Source organism: Uloborus diversus, chromosome 9 (genome assembly GCF_026930045.1).
Source record: "Uloborus diversus isolate 005 chromosome 9, Udiv.v.3.1, whole genome shotgun sequence".
Lineage (NCBI taxonomy): Eukaryota > Metazoa > Arthropoda > Arachnida > Araneae > Uloboridae > Uloborus > Uloborus diversus.
In genome coordinates this window covers 147,695,761-147,714,664 of record NC_072739.1, presented here as the reverse complement: position 1 = coordinate 147,714,664, position 18,904 = coordinate 147,695,761, and the positions used below count along the sequence as shown (strand labels likewise).

The following is an 18,904-nucleotide window of genomic DNA, read 5'->3' as shown; positions in this document are numbered from 1 at the left end:
CAACATCAATATCAAAACTTATTCACTTCAAAAAAATTTTGTATGAACTTCAAAAAAATTTTTACATTGCATCATATTCAAAAATTTCTTTAAATTACTTCAAAATATTTACACTTCACAAAACCAACTCTTAGATGCAATTCACATTTTGTTCACAGTGTTTCAGATGACACAAAACATGAGTGCACTCAAAATTTAATCAAGAAAAAAAACTTTTCACTTTTCTCAAACGCACATAACCTTTTCATTGGTACCAAAAAAATGTTACACAAAATGGCCATTTATCATATTTGTAACATTACAAATCACCGGTGAAACTCAAAATAAAATGTGTGTACACATAGCAACTGCAGCATTCATTCAATAAGAAAAAAAAAAATCACACAAAAATTAGCTCTGATCAGAGGAGATGTTAAATTTCAGTCATCTCAAAAAGAAGAATGCATTCACTCAAATTCACTTCACAAAACATGGAATTCCACACACAAACAGAAAAAAATTGCATGTTGACACAGAATGCCCTTTATTCAAATCGTTCACTTCAAGTGGTCACACATCATTCAATTGGTTGTGGTACTCAAGGAAGGTTAAAATTTAGAATGAGGTACGAAGGAAGATTTTTCTTCACTTCAAAATAAATCATTTTTGTAAAAAAAATTTCCAAACATGTGAAATTTTTGAGGTCTAAACGCAAAAAGGAGTCAGATCTGAACAAACTTTTGATAGCCAAAAATGTACCTCTAAGACAACAAACCAAAATGTGGGAAAACAGGCCTGAGCTGGAGGTAGATGTCATCTTCATTGAAGCTGAGAGTACCAACAAACTGGTAGATAAATTAAATTTATCTTACCAGCGAGAGTCTGTAGACAAGATTCAGTTCAACTCGTAAATTGAAGGCAAAGCTTGGGTATTAAGCAAATACTGTCCGACCAAGGATTGCATAGAATTTTCAAATGTCCAGATAAGACGTATCTATGTGAATAAGGGAGAAAAGTAAAAATTTGACGCGCGTATTCCGCTCATTTGGATGAGACTCTGCTTCTGCAAAAGCTGACATTGGTGAAAAATAATAGATTCGTCCATTTCCGGCTGTAAAACGGATGTTTGTCTTTCCATACAATCCGTGGTCAGACAGTATTTATGTAATATATTTGAACTTTTCTAACAGTTGTGTTTCATGTTGATTTCGTCTAAGTTCCTTCTATTTCGGACACTTTTTCCCTTTTCTAGCTATTTCTTCCGCTTTTTTCCCGTGTCTGCCACTGTACTGAATGAAACTGGGTTCTTCCAGAAAAAACTCAACCCTTTGTTTTCACAGAAGATTTTTGAATCTTCCTTGGACGGAGACTTAGGAGGATATCGATGAACTTATGACTGGGATCCCTACATATTTGCCGTGAGATTTAACCCCTGTAGAATACATGCAGGAATTTTTCCCGTTTGAATTTGCATTTTACTTAGCACAGACAAGGGCGCCCTGAACTTAAATTTTTGGGAGGGCAAAAAGCTCATTTTGAGGAATGGAACTCAAAATTTCACCGAATGATGATAATGATGCCGAATGGACCTTATTCACGGTTTGGCAACGGTCCCATCAGCTGTCCGTCTGAGGGTATTTTGACCAATTACGTAGTGTCAGCAGTGCTAAAAAAACTCGTTTTATTTAACAATTACTGCCAGGGCCTGATTACTGAATAGGCCAACTAGGCCCAGGCCTAGGGCCCCCGATATTTAGGGGCCCCTAAATGGCTGAAATTAACTTTAGTCAATGGTTAAAATTGTTTCAGCCAATGGATAAAGTTATAAAGTTTGAATACAGAGAGCACCAAAAAAGTATTTGGCCTAGGGCCCCTTGATATCTTAATATGGCCCTGATTACTGGACTTCATGCGCATAATGAACATGCTTAGGACTTAATCAGACTTATGACTGCATGAAAAATGCCGAGAAAAGGGAAAAGTAAAAAGAGAATTCGAGTTTTCACCAGGTTTCTGATCAGCAGGAACCAGATAAGCTAAAACCCATGATAATACGATAATAAAGAATATCAAATGAATCGTTCATCATTCTTTTACAACGTTTCTTAGTTAAAAACTTTAAAAAAACTCTCATTTTTAAGTAGAAAGAAGAGTTTATAAGCAGCACAAAAGCAAGAGTTATTATACGCTGTACTACCGGATTTTCGTCTGCTACAGTTCCCACAATGCACTGCAGTGACAATTTCGACCCGCAGTGACTTCAGGTGAATACTGTCCATAGAACTCCAAATTTTGCCCAATGATGATAATTTTCCGAACCGTCAGACAAAATGTGACAAATAAGGAAATTTTTGAGAGGTCACAGTGACCTCCCAATCCTGACCCATAAGGTTGTCCCTGAACACAGAAAACTTTGAAACTCAAAGGTTTCTGAGTTAAACTCAAAAGATTTAAAGGCACATAATTAAACACCATCATGCATCGATGATACATGTCATTGAAGCTATAAATAGGAAAATAACAACAAAATTACAACAGAACAGGAGCCAGCCTACGCTAAAACCGAACAATAAAATACCATACATCCACGATCTAAAAATGTTTTTGGAAAAGTTTACGAAACTAAATATAAATAAATATATAAATTCATTAATTAAAGTTACAACGATTTGATGTGAGTCATAACCAATGAAAACTGCAACGCACTTAAAAAGTGAAATGCTAATAGATATCCTATTCCGACGTTAATGTATTACTCATTGTATGACTTTTTCTTAAAAGAACAGACAGCATATTCATATTACATTTTCGAAAAATCCACTCAAAATATACGATGACAAACGTTTCTGCGAACTTAGGATTTAATCACCTGTCACACCGCAGACATGTCATCATATGATAAATAACAAGGTCACGAAAATTTGTTTCTATCCAGCTTTTAAAGAACATATATTTCCATACATTAAATACATATACATATTCTGCAGAATTATAAAATGCACGAAACTCTTTGCGACTATTTTTTACCTAGAAATTTCTGAAATTAAATTTAAATATTATGAAATTTCTCAATCTCTGATATTCAGATGCGACTATTTTGAGAAATCATGAATGACCAGGACAAGGACGGAAACAAGGGAGGGGCAGTGGGGGCGATTACCCCCTCCTTCAGCCTAGATGAAGGAACTATCCCTGGGCATATCTTCATACTGAAGTTCCAAAAACGTAATTTTAGACAACCATAAAAAATGTTACGACCATAAGAGGGGGGGGGGGGGGGGGCTCTCCTTCGGAATTGTTTAAGAAGTTTTAGTCTTGAAAAAGGAATTGTTACACATCTCTTAGCATTTTAGCAACAGGGAGCAGGACTTTGTATGGGAAGTTTTTCGAAGTTACAAAAAGTTGAATGGGTACGGGGGCTATCTCCTAAAAAGTTTTTTTTTTAATTGAAGTCCCCCCCCCCCAAAAAAAAAAGCAAATATAGGCCACCTCACCTTTGATGACAATAAGGTAAGAGATAGAATTCAGTGCATCCCCCGGATATTTTTAGAAATGGTGGTTCCAAAAATAAAGTTGATTTGAGACGATCTTTCCTGGTGTTAGGGAAAGGAGGTTTGGGCATTAAAGGGTAAGTACCTGGAAATAAATCGCCCACTCCTTGAATACTTTCTGGATACGCCCTTGGACCAGGAGCACCTTGAACTTAAATTTTTTGGAGGATGGGAATTCTCAATTTGCCGAATGGGACTCCGAATTCCGCCGAATGATGGTAATTTTGCCGAATACAACTCCAAATTTTGCCGGATGGAACTCCAAATTTCGCCGAATGATGATGGTTTTGCTGAATAGAACTATAAATTTTGCCCATCCTTGAGACAAAAAATGCCGAATAAGGAAGTTTTTGGATAGTCACAGTGACCTCCCGTGACCTTCCATTACGCCACTCGTTTTTTCGTTGCAGACAATGACGGTTAATCAACTTGATACAGATTGGATTATATGGGCAAATGATACTCTTCAATAAATCGGCTGCAGCTTTGTCGGCAGCTCATCGTCTTTAAGCTCTCTTAAGAAGAGTGAAATAGGAGTGGAGTGCGCTCCTCTGCCATTTCGGAGAGCGTGAAAAGGTAGAGAAGTAATTAAGCGAGAAGAGGCGGGCAAAGTTCGCGGCATGCTAAGTGGCGTGGCTTAAGATGTCGCTGAAAAGATCTCTAACCAAGGACGCATTCTTCACTTCCCGCGCAATTTGCGAGGAAAACACTTGTCAACGGAAAGTGTGGCGCGTGTCTTTTTATTTCCAAGATTAGCCATTTATGGTATCTTAGATCTGGATGTAAGTTGATTGTAAAAATAACAAGTTACCTTAAACAAGTGATCGTGTTAAATTTAAAAAAAAAAAAAAACAACCGAGTCGCAAATGTAGAATCAAGAGGGGAAATTGAAAATCCTTTTAAAAGCCTTATACTATTAAAAATCAATTACAAGTATTCTATTTGTTAACATATAGAAACTGGCAACAGATATTTAATTTCCTTGTCGGCCAACAATGAATTCAGTCGCAAAGAGCTTCATTTGTGACGTCATCAAGGTTACGCCTTGATTGAAAAATCGGATTTTTTAAAAAATTAATTAAAAATAACTGTTGGGAAAATGAAAGATTTTTCTGGGTCCATGTTTTTTTTTTTTTTTTTTTTTGCTTATTCTATCAATTTCAGTGACTAAAAGTACTAGTATTGACTGAAGGAAACAACCCCATTGGGTGGCTATTTCATCGATACCGAGCAATAACTCTCTCATTTCTCTTAATTACTTACTTGCCTAAATTCTCTTTTCAGTCAACATAGCTGTCGAAAACAGAGGAACAACAATGAAAGAGCAAACGATGGAATTCCTTCGGTGCAAACGTCGTATCTTATCGCGCGATAATAGCGCAGGCCTACCCCCTCACCTCGAAACAAATAACGACTCGATTGTATTCGGATGACGGAAGAACAGTAATTGCTTGTTACCCGACATTTCTGCTGTCAGCAGCGTTTTCGGGCTGCATCGTGGACTTTTTGATTTACGGCCCCAAACAAACTATTCACGTGGAGAAAAAAATCTGCAAAGGGGGAGAAAAAAAAGGAAAAGATCGAATGTGATCATCTAAGGTTAGGAAAATCTTTCAGAACGATTTTCTCACAATAGCTGAGGGGAGAGAGAGCGAGTTCTCAATAGAATGGAGGGACGGCGAGGGACGAAAAAAGGAACTGAGAATGGGTTTTATAGATTTTTTTCTGTAAGATGTTCTGGGAATGCCGTGAACTTCAGTGCAAAATTACACTTCTGAAACGTAGTATCAGTTACAAAACAGAAACATCATTTCAGTAAATGTATATTATTTTGAGAACCAATTGAAAGGTATATAAGAACTTTTCATTCAAACTATAAAATGAGAAATGAGCTATAGGGTAACGGCATCAGTCACAGACATACTTAAGACATCGCTTTCAGGTTAACTCAATTTTCTGAGCCTTTTAATGCATGTAGACTTTTGAAACTAATTTTAATTTTCATGCAACTGCATCTCATACTCAGTAGCGTAACTATGGGCTCTAGTGCCCCTGGCAAACTAAAAAAATTGCACCCCCCCCCCCAGGTGTACGTTCGAAGCATTTGTAAACAGAACACCCGAAAAGCCATCTTATTAAAACTTGACCACACAGAGATGGCGGATGACCTTGAACCAGAAACATCATATATATCATTTGTAATAGGTAGAATCACCCAGAAAGCACCGAGCAGTAAAAAGCGCGTTCTCATTTACTCTTTTCTTTTCTTTTTTTAAACAAAAAACAAACAACCTATTTTAAGTGATACAAACGATATTTCCGCTTCAAGGTCATACGCCATCTCTCCGTGGTCAAGCTTTATTACTTTTTTACGTAGCCAGATTTTTTAATGTTTACAACAGTTTTGGAGGGTTTTGAAGTTAATTGCAGTCACACAAGCTCTGCGTCAGTAGGAATCGATTCTAGCTTTGAACATTATATAGGTTTAAAAAAAACATAGAAGCTTCTGGTGAAGATGTGTGCATGGTGTTTGTATGACATTTTAAAAAAATATTGAGCCTTTTCAAAGAAAACCTGTCATCTGGAATTTGACCTCTGGCCCTCGGGGTTATCCCGAATAGAGAACTGAACCAAACTTAGATATAGAGTACAAGTGAGACCTTCCTTCCCAAAGACCAATTTGTAGCGGAAGGTCTCAAAAGTCAAAAATATGTCCTAATATTTTCTTTTTCATTTTGGCAATAATTATGCAACAAGTCGTTCTGTAGAGTAACTTTACCCAGATAAGCTACTATTTTGGAACAGCTACTCTGCCGAGAGCAGGTCGATAGCAGTATCTACAAAAATGAATTTTGGAGCTATTTGAAGAAAAGCATATTTTAATTTCCCGCTAACACCTAAGTTTGGAGGTTTAAAAAAAGAAGTTTTACTTTCAACGAAAATTAAATAAGCATGTTTGTACAAAAAACTCGTAAAATAAATGACAAAAATGCAAAAAACTTACGACCAAACGGCACGACCTTGAGGGTCAAGGATTTGGACAAAATTCTAGATCTAGGTTCGTTCCCACTAGATATGAGCCCAGGTAAAGTGGTTTGACTGCATAGGCCCTAGCTTGGCTGCCACGAGGATCCAAATGTGCTAGTTTGGCCTAGAAATGCAATTGCATTTCTATTGGAATTTCAGACTTTGACCACTACGTTCGATGTCCCAACACATTTGGCATCTATTGTAAGTACAGCGAGTGGAAGGGAGAACACCTATTTTGTTATAAACATTATATAAATCACTTGAAAAATAAAAAAAATCTTGTATTTTTGTTTTTTTTTTATGTGCCATATGCAATAAATTAGAGCCTTTTCTCTTCTCCTACTTTTTGCTTATTATTGTGGAATATCTTTGATAACATACGTTAAATATCCAGTTAAAGTAAAAGTTTGCATCAGCAAACGATAAATACTTTTTACCAGCAAAGAATTAATATAAAACGAAAATAATTAGTTTCATTTGCAAACTATAAATATCTTGTAACTATGTTATTTTGGCATTCAAGTTATTGAAATTAAAAGTAGTGTCCACTTTAATTTTGAGAACCACTTATGTAAAATTAATATTCAACGTAAATAATTCAAAGATAAGTGCATGCAAATGGCTCACACTGCAGTACAATAGCAGAAAAGGGGTAAAAATGGTAATTCTAAAGGAAAGTCCATTGCAATTTCTGGTCCAAATTATCAACTTTGGACCCTCGTTGAAGGCCAACTAGGACCTTTGCAATCAAACCGCTATATCTGGGCTCATATCTAGTGGGAATTGACCTATATCTAGGATTTTGTCTAAATCCGTGACCCTCAAAGTCGTGCCGTTTGGTAGTTAGATATACAGTCGAGTCCCGACTTACGCGAGGGATGCGTTCCAAGACTCCTCGCGTAAGTTGAAATTTCGCGTTGTGGAAAAATATATGCATACAAATTTTTTAAAGCATACCAAATACTTTTAGGCACTTATAAATACCCCTCAAACTGCTCTATAGCATTCCTGAACCATCACAGTTTCTTCCATAAAAAACAGAACTTTTACTGTATTTAAAAAATAAAAAACTGTTATTCAACATGAAATACTTAAGATGCACAAAATGAATGACCAATGGGAATAAAAGATATAAAATAAAACAACACGGTACGCACTGCATGCAGTAAAATTAAAATGGTGCACAAAATAGTACTGTACAGTAGATACAGAAGCAATATTTACGAGTTAAAAAATGAGGATACTAGTGATGATTTATGCTCCAAGATAGGATCGTTATTCTTATCTAATACATTTTTAAATACACTTCACCTTTTATTAAAAACGTTTCAATTTGTGGCTACATCTCTTCTACCTGATCCTTTTATTAATCCACAATGCAAGAGCGCGCGTAGCTTCCATTTTCATAATTTTTACTTTGCTAGACTGCTCTGCAAGCTTCAATATTGAAACTAAGTTCTAAACTTTTACAGACATATTTTTGTTTTGACTTTTAATTGTATATATGGAAGATTCACTCATACTTATTGTCGCGCTACCATCGACGTTTTGTAATTGTTCAAGCATATCGAGAATTTTAGCCTTTTTAAATTCTTTTATCAGAAACTTTCTTTTTCTTCACATTTTCAAACTTTAGATGAAGGTGACACTAAGGTGCCATTATGGTTATTTGATGCACTAGACTAGTTTGGCGTGGGAACTTTGGCTGTCAGTGATGCTCAAAGGGACGTAGTAACATTCGCGAAATCAATATTTAGTAGCCAATAACGAAGCTGATACTTCCTTCTAAAAAAATTCATGTTGTGGGCGAAAACTTCGCGTTAGCTCTAAAATTCGTTACTTGTGAAAAATTCGCGTTATAGCCATTTCGCGTAAGTTGGATCGCGTTGTAGCGGGAGTCGACTGTAGCTGTATCTGAAGGGCTGGGTCAATGCTGTATCTTCCAGAGCCAAAGGCGAGATCTAAGAAACCTCTAACGAAGTTACAACCCTCGTAATCATCATTATAGGGTAGAAAGCAAGGTTTCTGCTTTTAATGCTTTACCTCTGACCTTCGTCATCTGTAATAAGAGGGCGAAATGGAGAATGGCAGGTACTGATTGACGAAGGTAAATCCGGTGACTCCGGTCCTGGGACCCCACTTTAAGAAAGGCCTCAATTTCTAAGGTGCTTATTAACTACTTTCTCTCTGTCCCACTTTTTTACAAAATGTTTACTCTTAACATGTTAATACTTACTAACTCTTCTGATGTGAACAGAAAATAACAAATTTTTCTTTATTTAGTCTATTATGCCGTTTAGAATATACCAAATTAAAGTGAAAAAAAAAACGGTGTTCTATTCTTGTAAATATTAATTGGTGGCACATTAATGGGATTGTTTCCTTCAGTCAAAAATACTAATTTTAGTCACTGAAATTGATAGAATGAGTAAAAAAAATAGCATGGACCCAGAAAATACTTTCAATTTCCCAACAGTTATTTTTAAATTATTTTTTTTTAGTGTCCGATTTTGAAAACAAGGCGTGGTCTTTATGACGTCACAAATGATGCAATATGGCGCATCTTTCTCCATGTTTCCACGTTATGATAATCAAGAAGCGAATTAAATATTGCGCTCTACGCTTGCTATCAACCATATCGTTGCCAATACACGTGAGTAAAGATGCGAATTAAATATTTTTCTCTGCGAATGACAACACTGAATGCCATTTCATCATTTGTGATGTCACACGACAGAAACGTAAACAATGAAAGCGCACCGATTTAAGTAATTTTTAAAAAATATTATACCCTAACAAATTATTTAAAAAATTGTCAAATCCTTTATTTTTAAGCATGCTCTTTCAGAAAATAATGCTTTTAAAATATTGGAAAGAACCCCATTGGGCTAATATTTGTACAATGGGGTTGTTTCCAAAATTTTAAAAGTATTTTTTTTCTAAAGGAGCATGTTTAAAAACATAGGATCTGACCCTTTTTTAAATAATTTGACTAAGTTTAATATTTTTAAAAAAATACTTAAATCGTTGCGCTTTCATTGTTTATATTTCTGCCGATGACATCGCAAATGATGAAATGCCATTCAGTGTTGCCATTCACATAAAACAATATTTAATACGCATCTTCACTCACGTGTACTGGCAACGACAGGGTTGATAGCAAGCGTAGAGCGCAATATTTAATTCGCTTCTTGATTATAAAAACGTGGAAACGCGGTAGACAGATGCGCCAAAGTGCATCATTTGTGACGTCATAAAGGTTCGCAATTCTGCCAGTGCTTGCGGAGTCGGACTGTTTTTGTGATAAAAGAGTCGGAGTTGGAGGCTCAAAATTTTCCGGAGTCGGAGTCGGTCATTTTCCCGCCTACTCTGCAGCCCTGGTTTTAACTAAAACGACACAGACGAGGTGTTCAATGTTCACAAACAGAACGAGAGGACGAGATTTGACATTATTTCGGAGAAGCATTGCAAGAGAAAAACATAAAAGAGATCTTTTTTTCTCCAATTCGATGAATATTCAGATTGAGTCACAACCAATGACAGACAGAAAAGTGGGATTAATCCATTAACTGGGTGTAGCATGTTGTCCGAAGAAAAAAATCTTACTTATGCATTTGTTTCACATTTTTATACACCTACATGAGTTTGCATGACGCGAAAAAAAAAGTTTTTCTGAATCGGTAGTAGCCACATGTGGCTCATAATATAGGCGTTTTCCATCTTAAACTTAAAACACGTAAAAACATTTTTTTCTATTTGCATAAAAGTCTCAGCAATTCCCAACGGTCCGTACTCAAAAAAGACATAACTAATTGAGTTCATATTAATGTCGTAAAAAACACTGAGCATTGAGGGTAAGAGGTACACAGAAGAAAATATACCTACTATATTGAATATAGATTCATACAGCATTCGGGTTTTCATTCGCTTTCAGAAATGCGGAACTGTGGGGCTGTCCATAAATGATGTCACACTTTTTAAAAAACCTTTTTGACCCCACCCCCTCCCTTTATCACAAAGCGTCACACTTTTGTTAACCCCTCCCTCCCTTTTGTTACAAACTCACGACTTCGCGAACCTCCCTCCTCCTTAAAGTGTAACATCATTTTCGGACAGCTCCTATCCTGTTAGGAGCTGTTAAGTTCACACTAACATCACTGAGCTAATACAACTGGAGTGATCTCTACCAAAGAATTTACAGAAAGAGTGCGTGGTTCTGCGGAAGGACACCCCTCAAGAAACCAAAACTAACACAGCGGCAGTCAGCCCGATAGTGTTTCTCTGACTTCGCTACCGTTTTCAACTCGGTCACGTGACTTGGTATCAGATTGGTGAATCGGGAACGATTTCACCCACGTGACTGGTCGGAAACGACAGAGGAACAAGTTTCACCCCGCTTCGGTCATTAACTGTAATGATAACGTAAACTTCAGTTTCCCTTTGTTGTCACTTAATCATGGTGAATTCTTATGCTACATTTGGTTGCTTAAACTTTTGAGTACATTATAGGCAAGTTACAATTCCTCAGGCAAGAAGTATGATGTTTTACACATATTGATTGAAGAAAGAGATTTGCTGTTCTATCAAACTTGTTCGAATCTTGCTATTTGAACTGTGAATGAATTTGGTGCAAAATGTAATGCTTTTCATTCTTCATAATTTTTAAATTTATGAGAAGTATGCAAGAGTGGCCAAATAAAATATCGAATTCAGATCTGTACAAACGTACAAATTGCAAGCCGATAACCACACACTGATAAAAAGGCACAGATGGTCATGGATAGGACATGTTCTCAGAATGCAGGCACAGTAGACCCTACAAGAACTGCTCTCACGTGCACCCCTGATGGCAAGAGTAAGCGCGGGCGTCCAAAACTAACCTGGCGTCAGATGGCCATACAAGAAAGAAATGCCTTTGGTTGGCCAAGCTGGGAGAGTGCCAGGGAGGCAGCATTAAACCGGTTGGAATGGAATGCCACGCCAGCGGCCTCATGCGCCACTAGGCGTTAAGAGAATCAAGTCAAGTCAATGCAAGGGTACCTGTATGCATAAAATTGATGTCGATAAAAATTTGGGACTCTTTAACTGAGAGCGGAGTCTCTTGTGCTGTTACACGGCCCAATCAGACGACGATGGATTAGATCACTCTGCAGTTTGTTATATGGCTCAAAAATCAATGACTAATATTGATGGTGAGCAGTGGCAGATACAGGGGGGGGGGGGGGGGGTCATGACCGCCTGTAAAACGTCGACTATATTATCCGTGTTCAAACATTTAATGAATAAGATGTAAACGATTTCACTAATTTTTTCGATTCCTTAATTATTTTTAAAAGTAACTACTTGAACTACTATTTATTTTAATTGTTTATAAAATTAATTAATAAAGTTTATGTCCTATTAGGTGCAACGTTTCTAGTCGATTTGGTGTTTTTTATTGACACCCAAGCAGTTTCGGAAATGTCTTGCACCCAAAACCGTAGGTTCATTCGGGGGGAGGGTCCTTTTTTAGCATGACCCCTCCCCCCTAAAATGGTAGTCTGTATCCACCCATGATGATGAGGTGGTTAAAATTATAGTTAACTACAGAATGACTAATTGTTTTAATGAGAATATATACTTTTTTTTTTTTTTTTTTGTGGCATTTGAACAACAGTTTTGTAATGCAGGTAATTGTAGTTCTTAGAATTATTTTCGTAAGAAATAAATACATAAAACTCTATAAATTTCCTACTAATATTATTAGGTGAGGGGGAGTATTTTGTAAGATTTCTTATATTAAGAGAATAATCTTCGGAACCAATGCACTTATTCGAAAATTTCTTCTACTATTTGAAAAATATATTATTCCAGATGGTTTTTGGATTCCATAATTAATTAATTGAGAATAAAAATAAATACTGCATAACGCACGTTAAAGACAAAATGAAATAAAATGCATCAGTTGACACACATCATTAAAACCACTAATATCTTTCATTCTTTTATCTTAAGTTTGAAAAATTTAAAAGACTAAAAAATAAATAATAAAAGAGCTCTGGTAGAAGAGAGATTTTAGAACTCCAATTCTAACTCCAGCTCCCCGAGTTCCCGGCTCTCAGTTAAGTTAGGGCGTATCCAGAGAAGGACAATTCAAAACAAAGTACGAAAACAAACAGCGTTGCTATTTTTTCAAAATTAAGAGGTGTCACAAAAGACTACAGGAATCATAAGCTTCAGATCCGGCTCTATAAATGTTGAGCTCCTTGCAGCAAAATCTGTTCTGCAGGTACGCAGATCCGGGCCTGATAAGAAAGGCGGCTGGTGCACCAAAAAAGTGGGGGATCGAAAGAAGTTTAGGGGTTAGGGGGCGTGGCCACTGAAGCTGATTTTTTTGAGCAATCACGATTGCTTATTGCTTTCATTCGACTGTTTTGATGTGCTATCATTTTATTTTCCCCCGCCATCGCCACCCTCTGCAGCATCACCGTCGACCGGATTCTCACGATGCTGCTCCTATAGCGAAAACCGTCTCCAGGTTGCATCCATGTCCTACACACACGCGCATACATACCCGCACCTACACACACACACACAAACACATACCCACACAACTACCCACACATTCATGCCTGCACAGACACAAACACATATGCCTACACACACATACACATACCCCGCCCCCACGCACACAAACACTCATACACACAACTACACACACACTTATGCGTGCACACAGACACAAACACACATGCCTACACACACATACACATGCCCCCCTACACACAAACACACATAACCCCCCACACACAAACACACACGCACTCGTGATTGCTAAAAACATAATTTGAATTCAAGATAACAAAATTCAAATTATATATATTTTTTTTTATTTAATTTGGCTAGATTATGGCTTTTAATAATTATCGATTAAATAACTTCTGAAAATAAGGAATATGGCATCAAACATCGGAATGGATGGCCAGCGCAGACTTTCCCCTTCCATTTAGAAGTTCCATTCTTATGAAATAACATGAAAAAAGTTTATTTATATTTGGAATTTTAAGTTTTTACTTTCGTGAAATAAATCAATCCACCCTATGAAAAATAATTTTTCAATTAATCAATAATTTTAAACTCTGACAAGTGAGGAGGAAAGGCTCCTTTACTTTTGAAAGTAAGGGGGAAGTTGCGGCCCCCATTATGAATTAATCATTTAATTAAAACAGAATCATTAGCTTTAGAATTTCATAAATCTAAAAAAATTTTAAATTACACATTGGTGCAGCTAATTTTAGATCATAATTTACTTAAAAGTAATAAAATTTAACAATGTGAATCTGCTATTGGGCATGATTAGATTATTATATACAATAGTAGAAAATAAACTCAATGGGAAAGTCAAATGAAATGCTTGTAGACATACATATAAAACAAAGATTTGAAAACTAAAAATATTTTATAACTGTTATATTTTCGAGTTTTTATTGATGTTTCTTTTATTAATATCAAGTAGTTTTTCTTTTCTTTTATGGGCAATGAACCCTCCACATCACAGATAAACATCATAGTGCTTGTCTTTATAAATGCTATTACATGCATTATAATTTATTTCAACACTCATTTAATTTATTAACACACTTACATAAACTTCAACTGATCTTACTTTATTTTATTTTCACTTTAAAATATTTTACCATCTATTGTTTACATACAGATTTATGTATGCATATTGTTTGTGTATGTATTTTTATGTTAAAATATTACTTGAATAGGAAAAATCTATATAATTAAAACAATAAATTCAAACTTCAAATTTTTAACTCAAACTTTCAGTTTACTGATAAAGTGGACAAAATGGACACAATGACATTTTGTTCGGGACGGTTTTTTCCAGATTTTTTCCGGCGGTTTTTTTCGGGGTGGACAAAATAGAACAACCCTGCCTCCCGTACGAGCCACCTATATAAGACTGAACAGACGAAAGGGAAAAAAAAATCCTGGTCAGATCGATTGTGAGACAAATAGTATTAGTTATTCAAATTAGTCTAGACAGAATTCCCGGAAGGGACACATGCTTCATCATCTAATCCGATTACAATCACTGTATAAATTCGTCAATACATTTTACTTGGTCGAATCGATATTATTTTGCTCCCACAGCAAAAGCCAAATCTTGAAAGCAGCTGCATAATATGATTAAAAGTAACTGCAAAGTAAATACACATTAATATTACTTTATATTTCGATATACGTTTCACGGATTATTTTCTATTTCAAAATTTTCATTGGAAAAGATAACACCAATTAAATTATTTACGGGAGAAAAGTGATAAATGAGACAAATAATTTTTCATTAAAATTTTTTTGAAGTCTTGACTGCAAAAAGAAATATTAACATAACCAGTAATTTACTCAATTCGTCGAAAAAGAAAATCATGACAGTAAAATTTCAACGAAATCAACAAAAAAAAAAAAAAGTCTTCGATGTCGATATGCAAACACTAAAATCATTTTCAAATAAAACTATTAGGGCTGTGCATAAATTACGTCACACTTTTTTTCAAAGTGTTATTTTTTCACCATACCCCCACCCTCCTGCCCTTCATCCCACGTCACGATATTTATCATACACAATTTCCTAGAAAAAATCCTTGATGTCACACTTCTCATACCTCCTCCCTCCCAGGGCCCAATTTCCCAATAGGCAGAGTAGGCAACTGCCTATGCAGGCAAAATTTTCTGGGGCGGTAAAATTTGCTTTAACCACACATTTTTTCAAATTAATTTTTTATTCTTGAAAGTAAAATGCTAGCATTCTTTCATTTTTCAGATACAATTTTTCTTGTCATTTAATAATAATTACTTTCACACATCTTATGAAAATCAAATGTTTTTCAATCTGGTAATTGATCAGCGTAAAATAATAAGCGAAGACGAAAAGAGGGTGTTACTTTCAGAAAGTGTCGTTGCGTTTATCCAGAAGTCGCAACAAGATTGGAGTTTGACTAAGATTTTAGTGTTATATTTAAGTTTATTCACAATTGGTTTCTTGAGTAATTGACGTTTATTTTCTTTTTCACATTATTAATATTTACAAAATTGTTTTCTGTTAATATTAAGTCTCGGAGGCAAATGAAAATGAGTGACGAGCGAAAAAGGCTGAATGATTTTAAATAAAGGAAATATGCTAAATTAAAAACCCAAGAACAAATAAGAGTCATCAAAATTCTTTTTTTTTAAACATATGTTTGTTTGTTTTTTTCAAATGGGCAGTTTTCAAAAGCGGAAACTTCAGACTCTTTGCAAAGTAATCCAGTTACAATTTACCAATGAAATACATACATACATAACATACGTACATAGCATCTAATGAGAAGGAACGTTAGGTATCATTAAAAAACAATTTTTAGAATTTTAAAATAGAATATGTTACAATGTAATCTCTAAATCTTCTGAATCGTTAGCAAAATTTGCCGAATAAGGAGTTTTTTGGGAGATTGCTGTGACCTCCCATCGGGGCGCCCCTGAATGTGAAACGTCATCATTTCTTCATAAGCTTGACAGTTTAAATTTCAGGAACACACATTTTTGCGTGTTTTTGAGTTTTGCTTTTTTTAGGGGGGAGGGGGGACAGATTTCAAATCTGCCTAGGGGCGGCGTGGAGCTAAATTCAGCCCTGCTCCCTCCCCCTTGTCACAAACTCACACTTTCACGATAATTTCACCCCCCCCCCCCCCAAAGCATGACATCAATTATGGACCGCCCCTAAACACGTCATAAAAAATGTTTTGACTTCAACAAAAATGAGTGATGTCTTATTAACCACCCCTCCTTCTCTTTTGTCACAATTTCACGAACTTCACTTCATTTGTGGGCGACCCCCTTTTCAAAAAACGAAGTACACTCATTCTTAGTCATATTTCAAAAACTTTTCACAGGGTTGTCCACCCCCTCCACCTCCTAAAGTGATGGGGCACGTCCCCCCCCCTGAAATTGTACCAAGCAACTACCATGAGCGAAACCCCCTCCCCCCATTTCCCTCTAAAACAATCCCCTCAAAATTTCAATGCCACAGTCTGCGTCGTGACCCCTTCCCCTCACTTGCGGGCACCTGCTTTTTTGAATCCTTTTATTTATTTTTATTTTTTACATAAATAATCGTTTAATGTCTCAATTTATTTGTTGAGCAATCAAGGTTTGTTTTGTTACTGCTTTCTTTTCAACCGTTCCGCTCTTTTTTTTTTTCATAAGCATCCTTTAAAGTTCAAACAAACGAATGTATGAATGTTTGTATGTACATGTGAAATGTGACGCTATCTTGTAAATGGCTGAGTTAAAGATCCAGTCAGATATCAAAAAATTCAAAAATTTCCGATCTGATCTTCCTAAGACTTTAATTAATGGATACATTAATAAAAAACGCATTTCGCCTTCTTTCGTTAACCAGGTAATGAAAACATATTTAGTCCAAAATGTTGATACCATTCAAAACAGCGGATTATTTTTAAAATGGAACTTGTTCAGGGCTTCTAACATAGTTAGAACTGTAACTTTTTGGCACAGAATCTGAATCCTTATCCAGGCCTCATTTCGAATTTTTCCGGAGAAGGAGAGGGGGTATATACTCAATAAAAGGTACATGCAAAATGTAAATTACACCAAAAAAAAAAAAACGGCAAAAACCACTCCCACTTTCTTGTAAACACACTTTTTCCCCAAAGTAAGGGGAGCATTTATCCCCCCCCCCCCCTCTAAATGTCGAGCCTGGCCTCATCCCTTAGAGCGAATTCTATTTCTTCACTCAATAGCAACCTTTTTTTTTTCAGACGATTTTATACTGCATAGATTTATTTATAAATTTTTATTTATTTATTTATTTAAAGTTTGCTTTATGTAATTTGTTGTTCCGCTACATAAGAAATCCGATAAATTGGAATACTTCGTATGAAATATAGTGTGGTGGATAAAAACTCAGAAAATTTATGCAAAACTGTAACTTTTAAAAAAATGGAATAATCAACTGCATAGCATAAAAATTCGAAAAACGAACGTATCAGAAAATTTTTAAAAACAATGTAAACTTTCACAGATCAAAAATGAATTCAATTTATACTTTTAATTCACTCATAGCTTATTAATTTAACATTGTTCTTTATTTAATTTTCCTTGTTTTTATTTTTTTATTTTTTCCATTGATTTATTTATTTTTGAATTTTATTTTTGTTTATGTTTTTGAGTCGATATAAAAATATTCCCCGTGCTCATATAAACAAATATCAATCAACGTATATGTTCTCCCATCATGACTGAATGCTGTTATTCGTTTTTTATCGCAAAAAAATATAAAAAAATTGTGACACACTAAAGAAACGGGAAAATCCTATGACGGCATTGGTCAAGCACCGTTACCAGCGATCACGACGGTGATGATCCAGACGGAAACCACCAAGAAAGGTAAAAAGCATCGGAAACAGGAAGACACATTGTAATATATTTTAATTCGAACAAAACGTCAATAAACATCTTACCTTTGACCTGTCCATCGAAGTGTTGCAGAAAGACATCTTTCTCTTTCTTCATTACGAGTGCCATGGGCAAGCAGTGTATCTTTGAGTAATATTATCCACCCACACATTCCAATTGTTACTCCATTGCTTTTCGCCGGCTTTTTCCGTTCAACGACTCTCGCTTTGAATAGTCGCAATCGCGTCCTTCGCCATTGCGAGAAATTTTCTTTCGTTTTCCGTCGATTGGTAGCGCCCTCTGCTGCCGGTTTCCATAACAACGCTTCTCTCCTGAATCCAAGGAATCCCTGTCTGTGACAATCCGTCTCGGAGAGGATTTCCAGCAGGAGAGTGGAAGAAATGATGCAAATTGGCGCACAGAAAAAGTTTTCTTGAATTCAAAAACTAAAGATTTGTGCGTATTGCGGTAGCACCCGCGACCCGCAACACGTACAGATCAGAATTTTTCACTATCAAAATTTATTTTTGGAAACCTGATATTTCGTTACACAATGGGGTCGTTTCCAAAATTTTAAAAGTATTTTTTCTGAAAGAGCATGTTTAAAAACATAGGATCTGACCATTTTTTAAATAATGTGTTTAAATTTAATATTAAAAAAAAATACTTAAATCGGTGCGCTTTCATTGTTTCACGTTTCTGCCGATGACATCACAAATGATGAAATGCCATTCACAGAGCAAAATATTTAATTTGCATCTTTACTCACGTGTATTGGCAATGATAGGGTTGATAGCAAGCGTAGAGCGCAATTTCAATTCGCTTCTTGATTATCATAACGTGGAAATGCGGTAGAAAAATGCGCCAAAGAGCATCATTTGTGACGTCATCAAGACCCC

General features: G+C 35.8%; 1 protein-coding gene across 1 annotated transcript in view; it reads right to left on the bottom strand.

Annotated features, from left to right (window-relative positions):
* LOC129229624 (SLIT-ROBO Rho GTPase-activating protein 1-like) overlaps positions 1-18,229 on the bottom strand; it is a 310,372-nt gene extending 292,143 nt beyond the window's left edge. The window contains exon 1 of the mRNA XM_054863973.1: positions 18,071-18,229. Within this exon, the coding sequence (XP_054719948.1) occupies positions 18,071-18,134 (64 nt within the window). The 5' untranslated portion in view covers positions 18,135-18,229. The remainder of the gene's footprint in view (positions 1-18,070) is intronic.
* Positions 18,230-18,904: the final 675 nt, after the last annotated feature.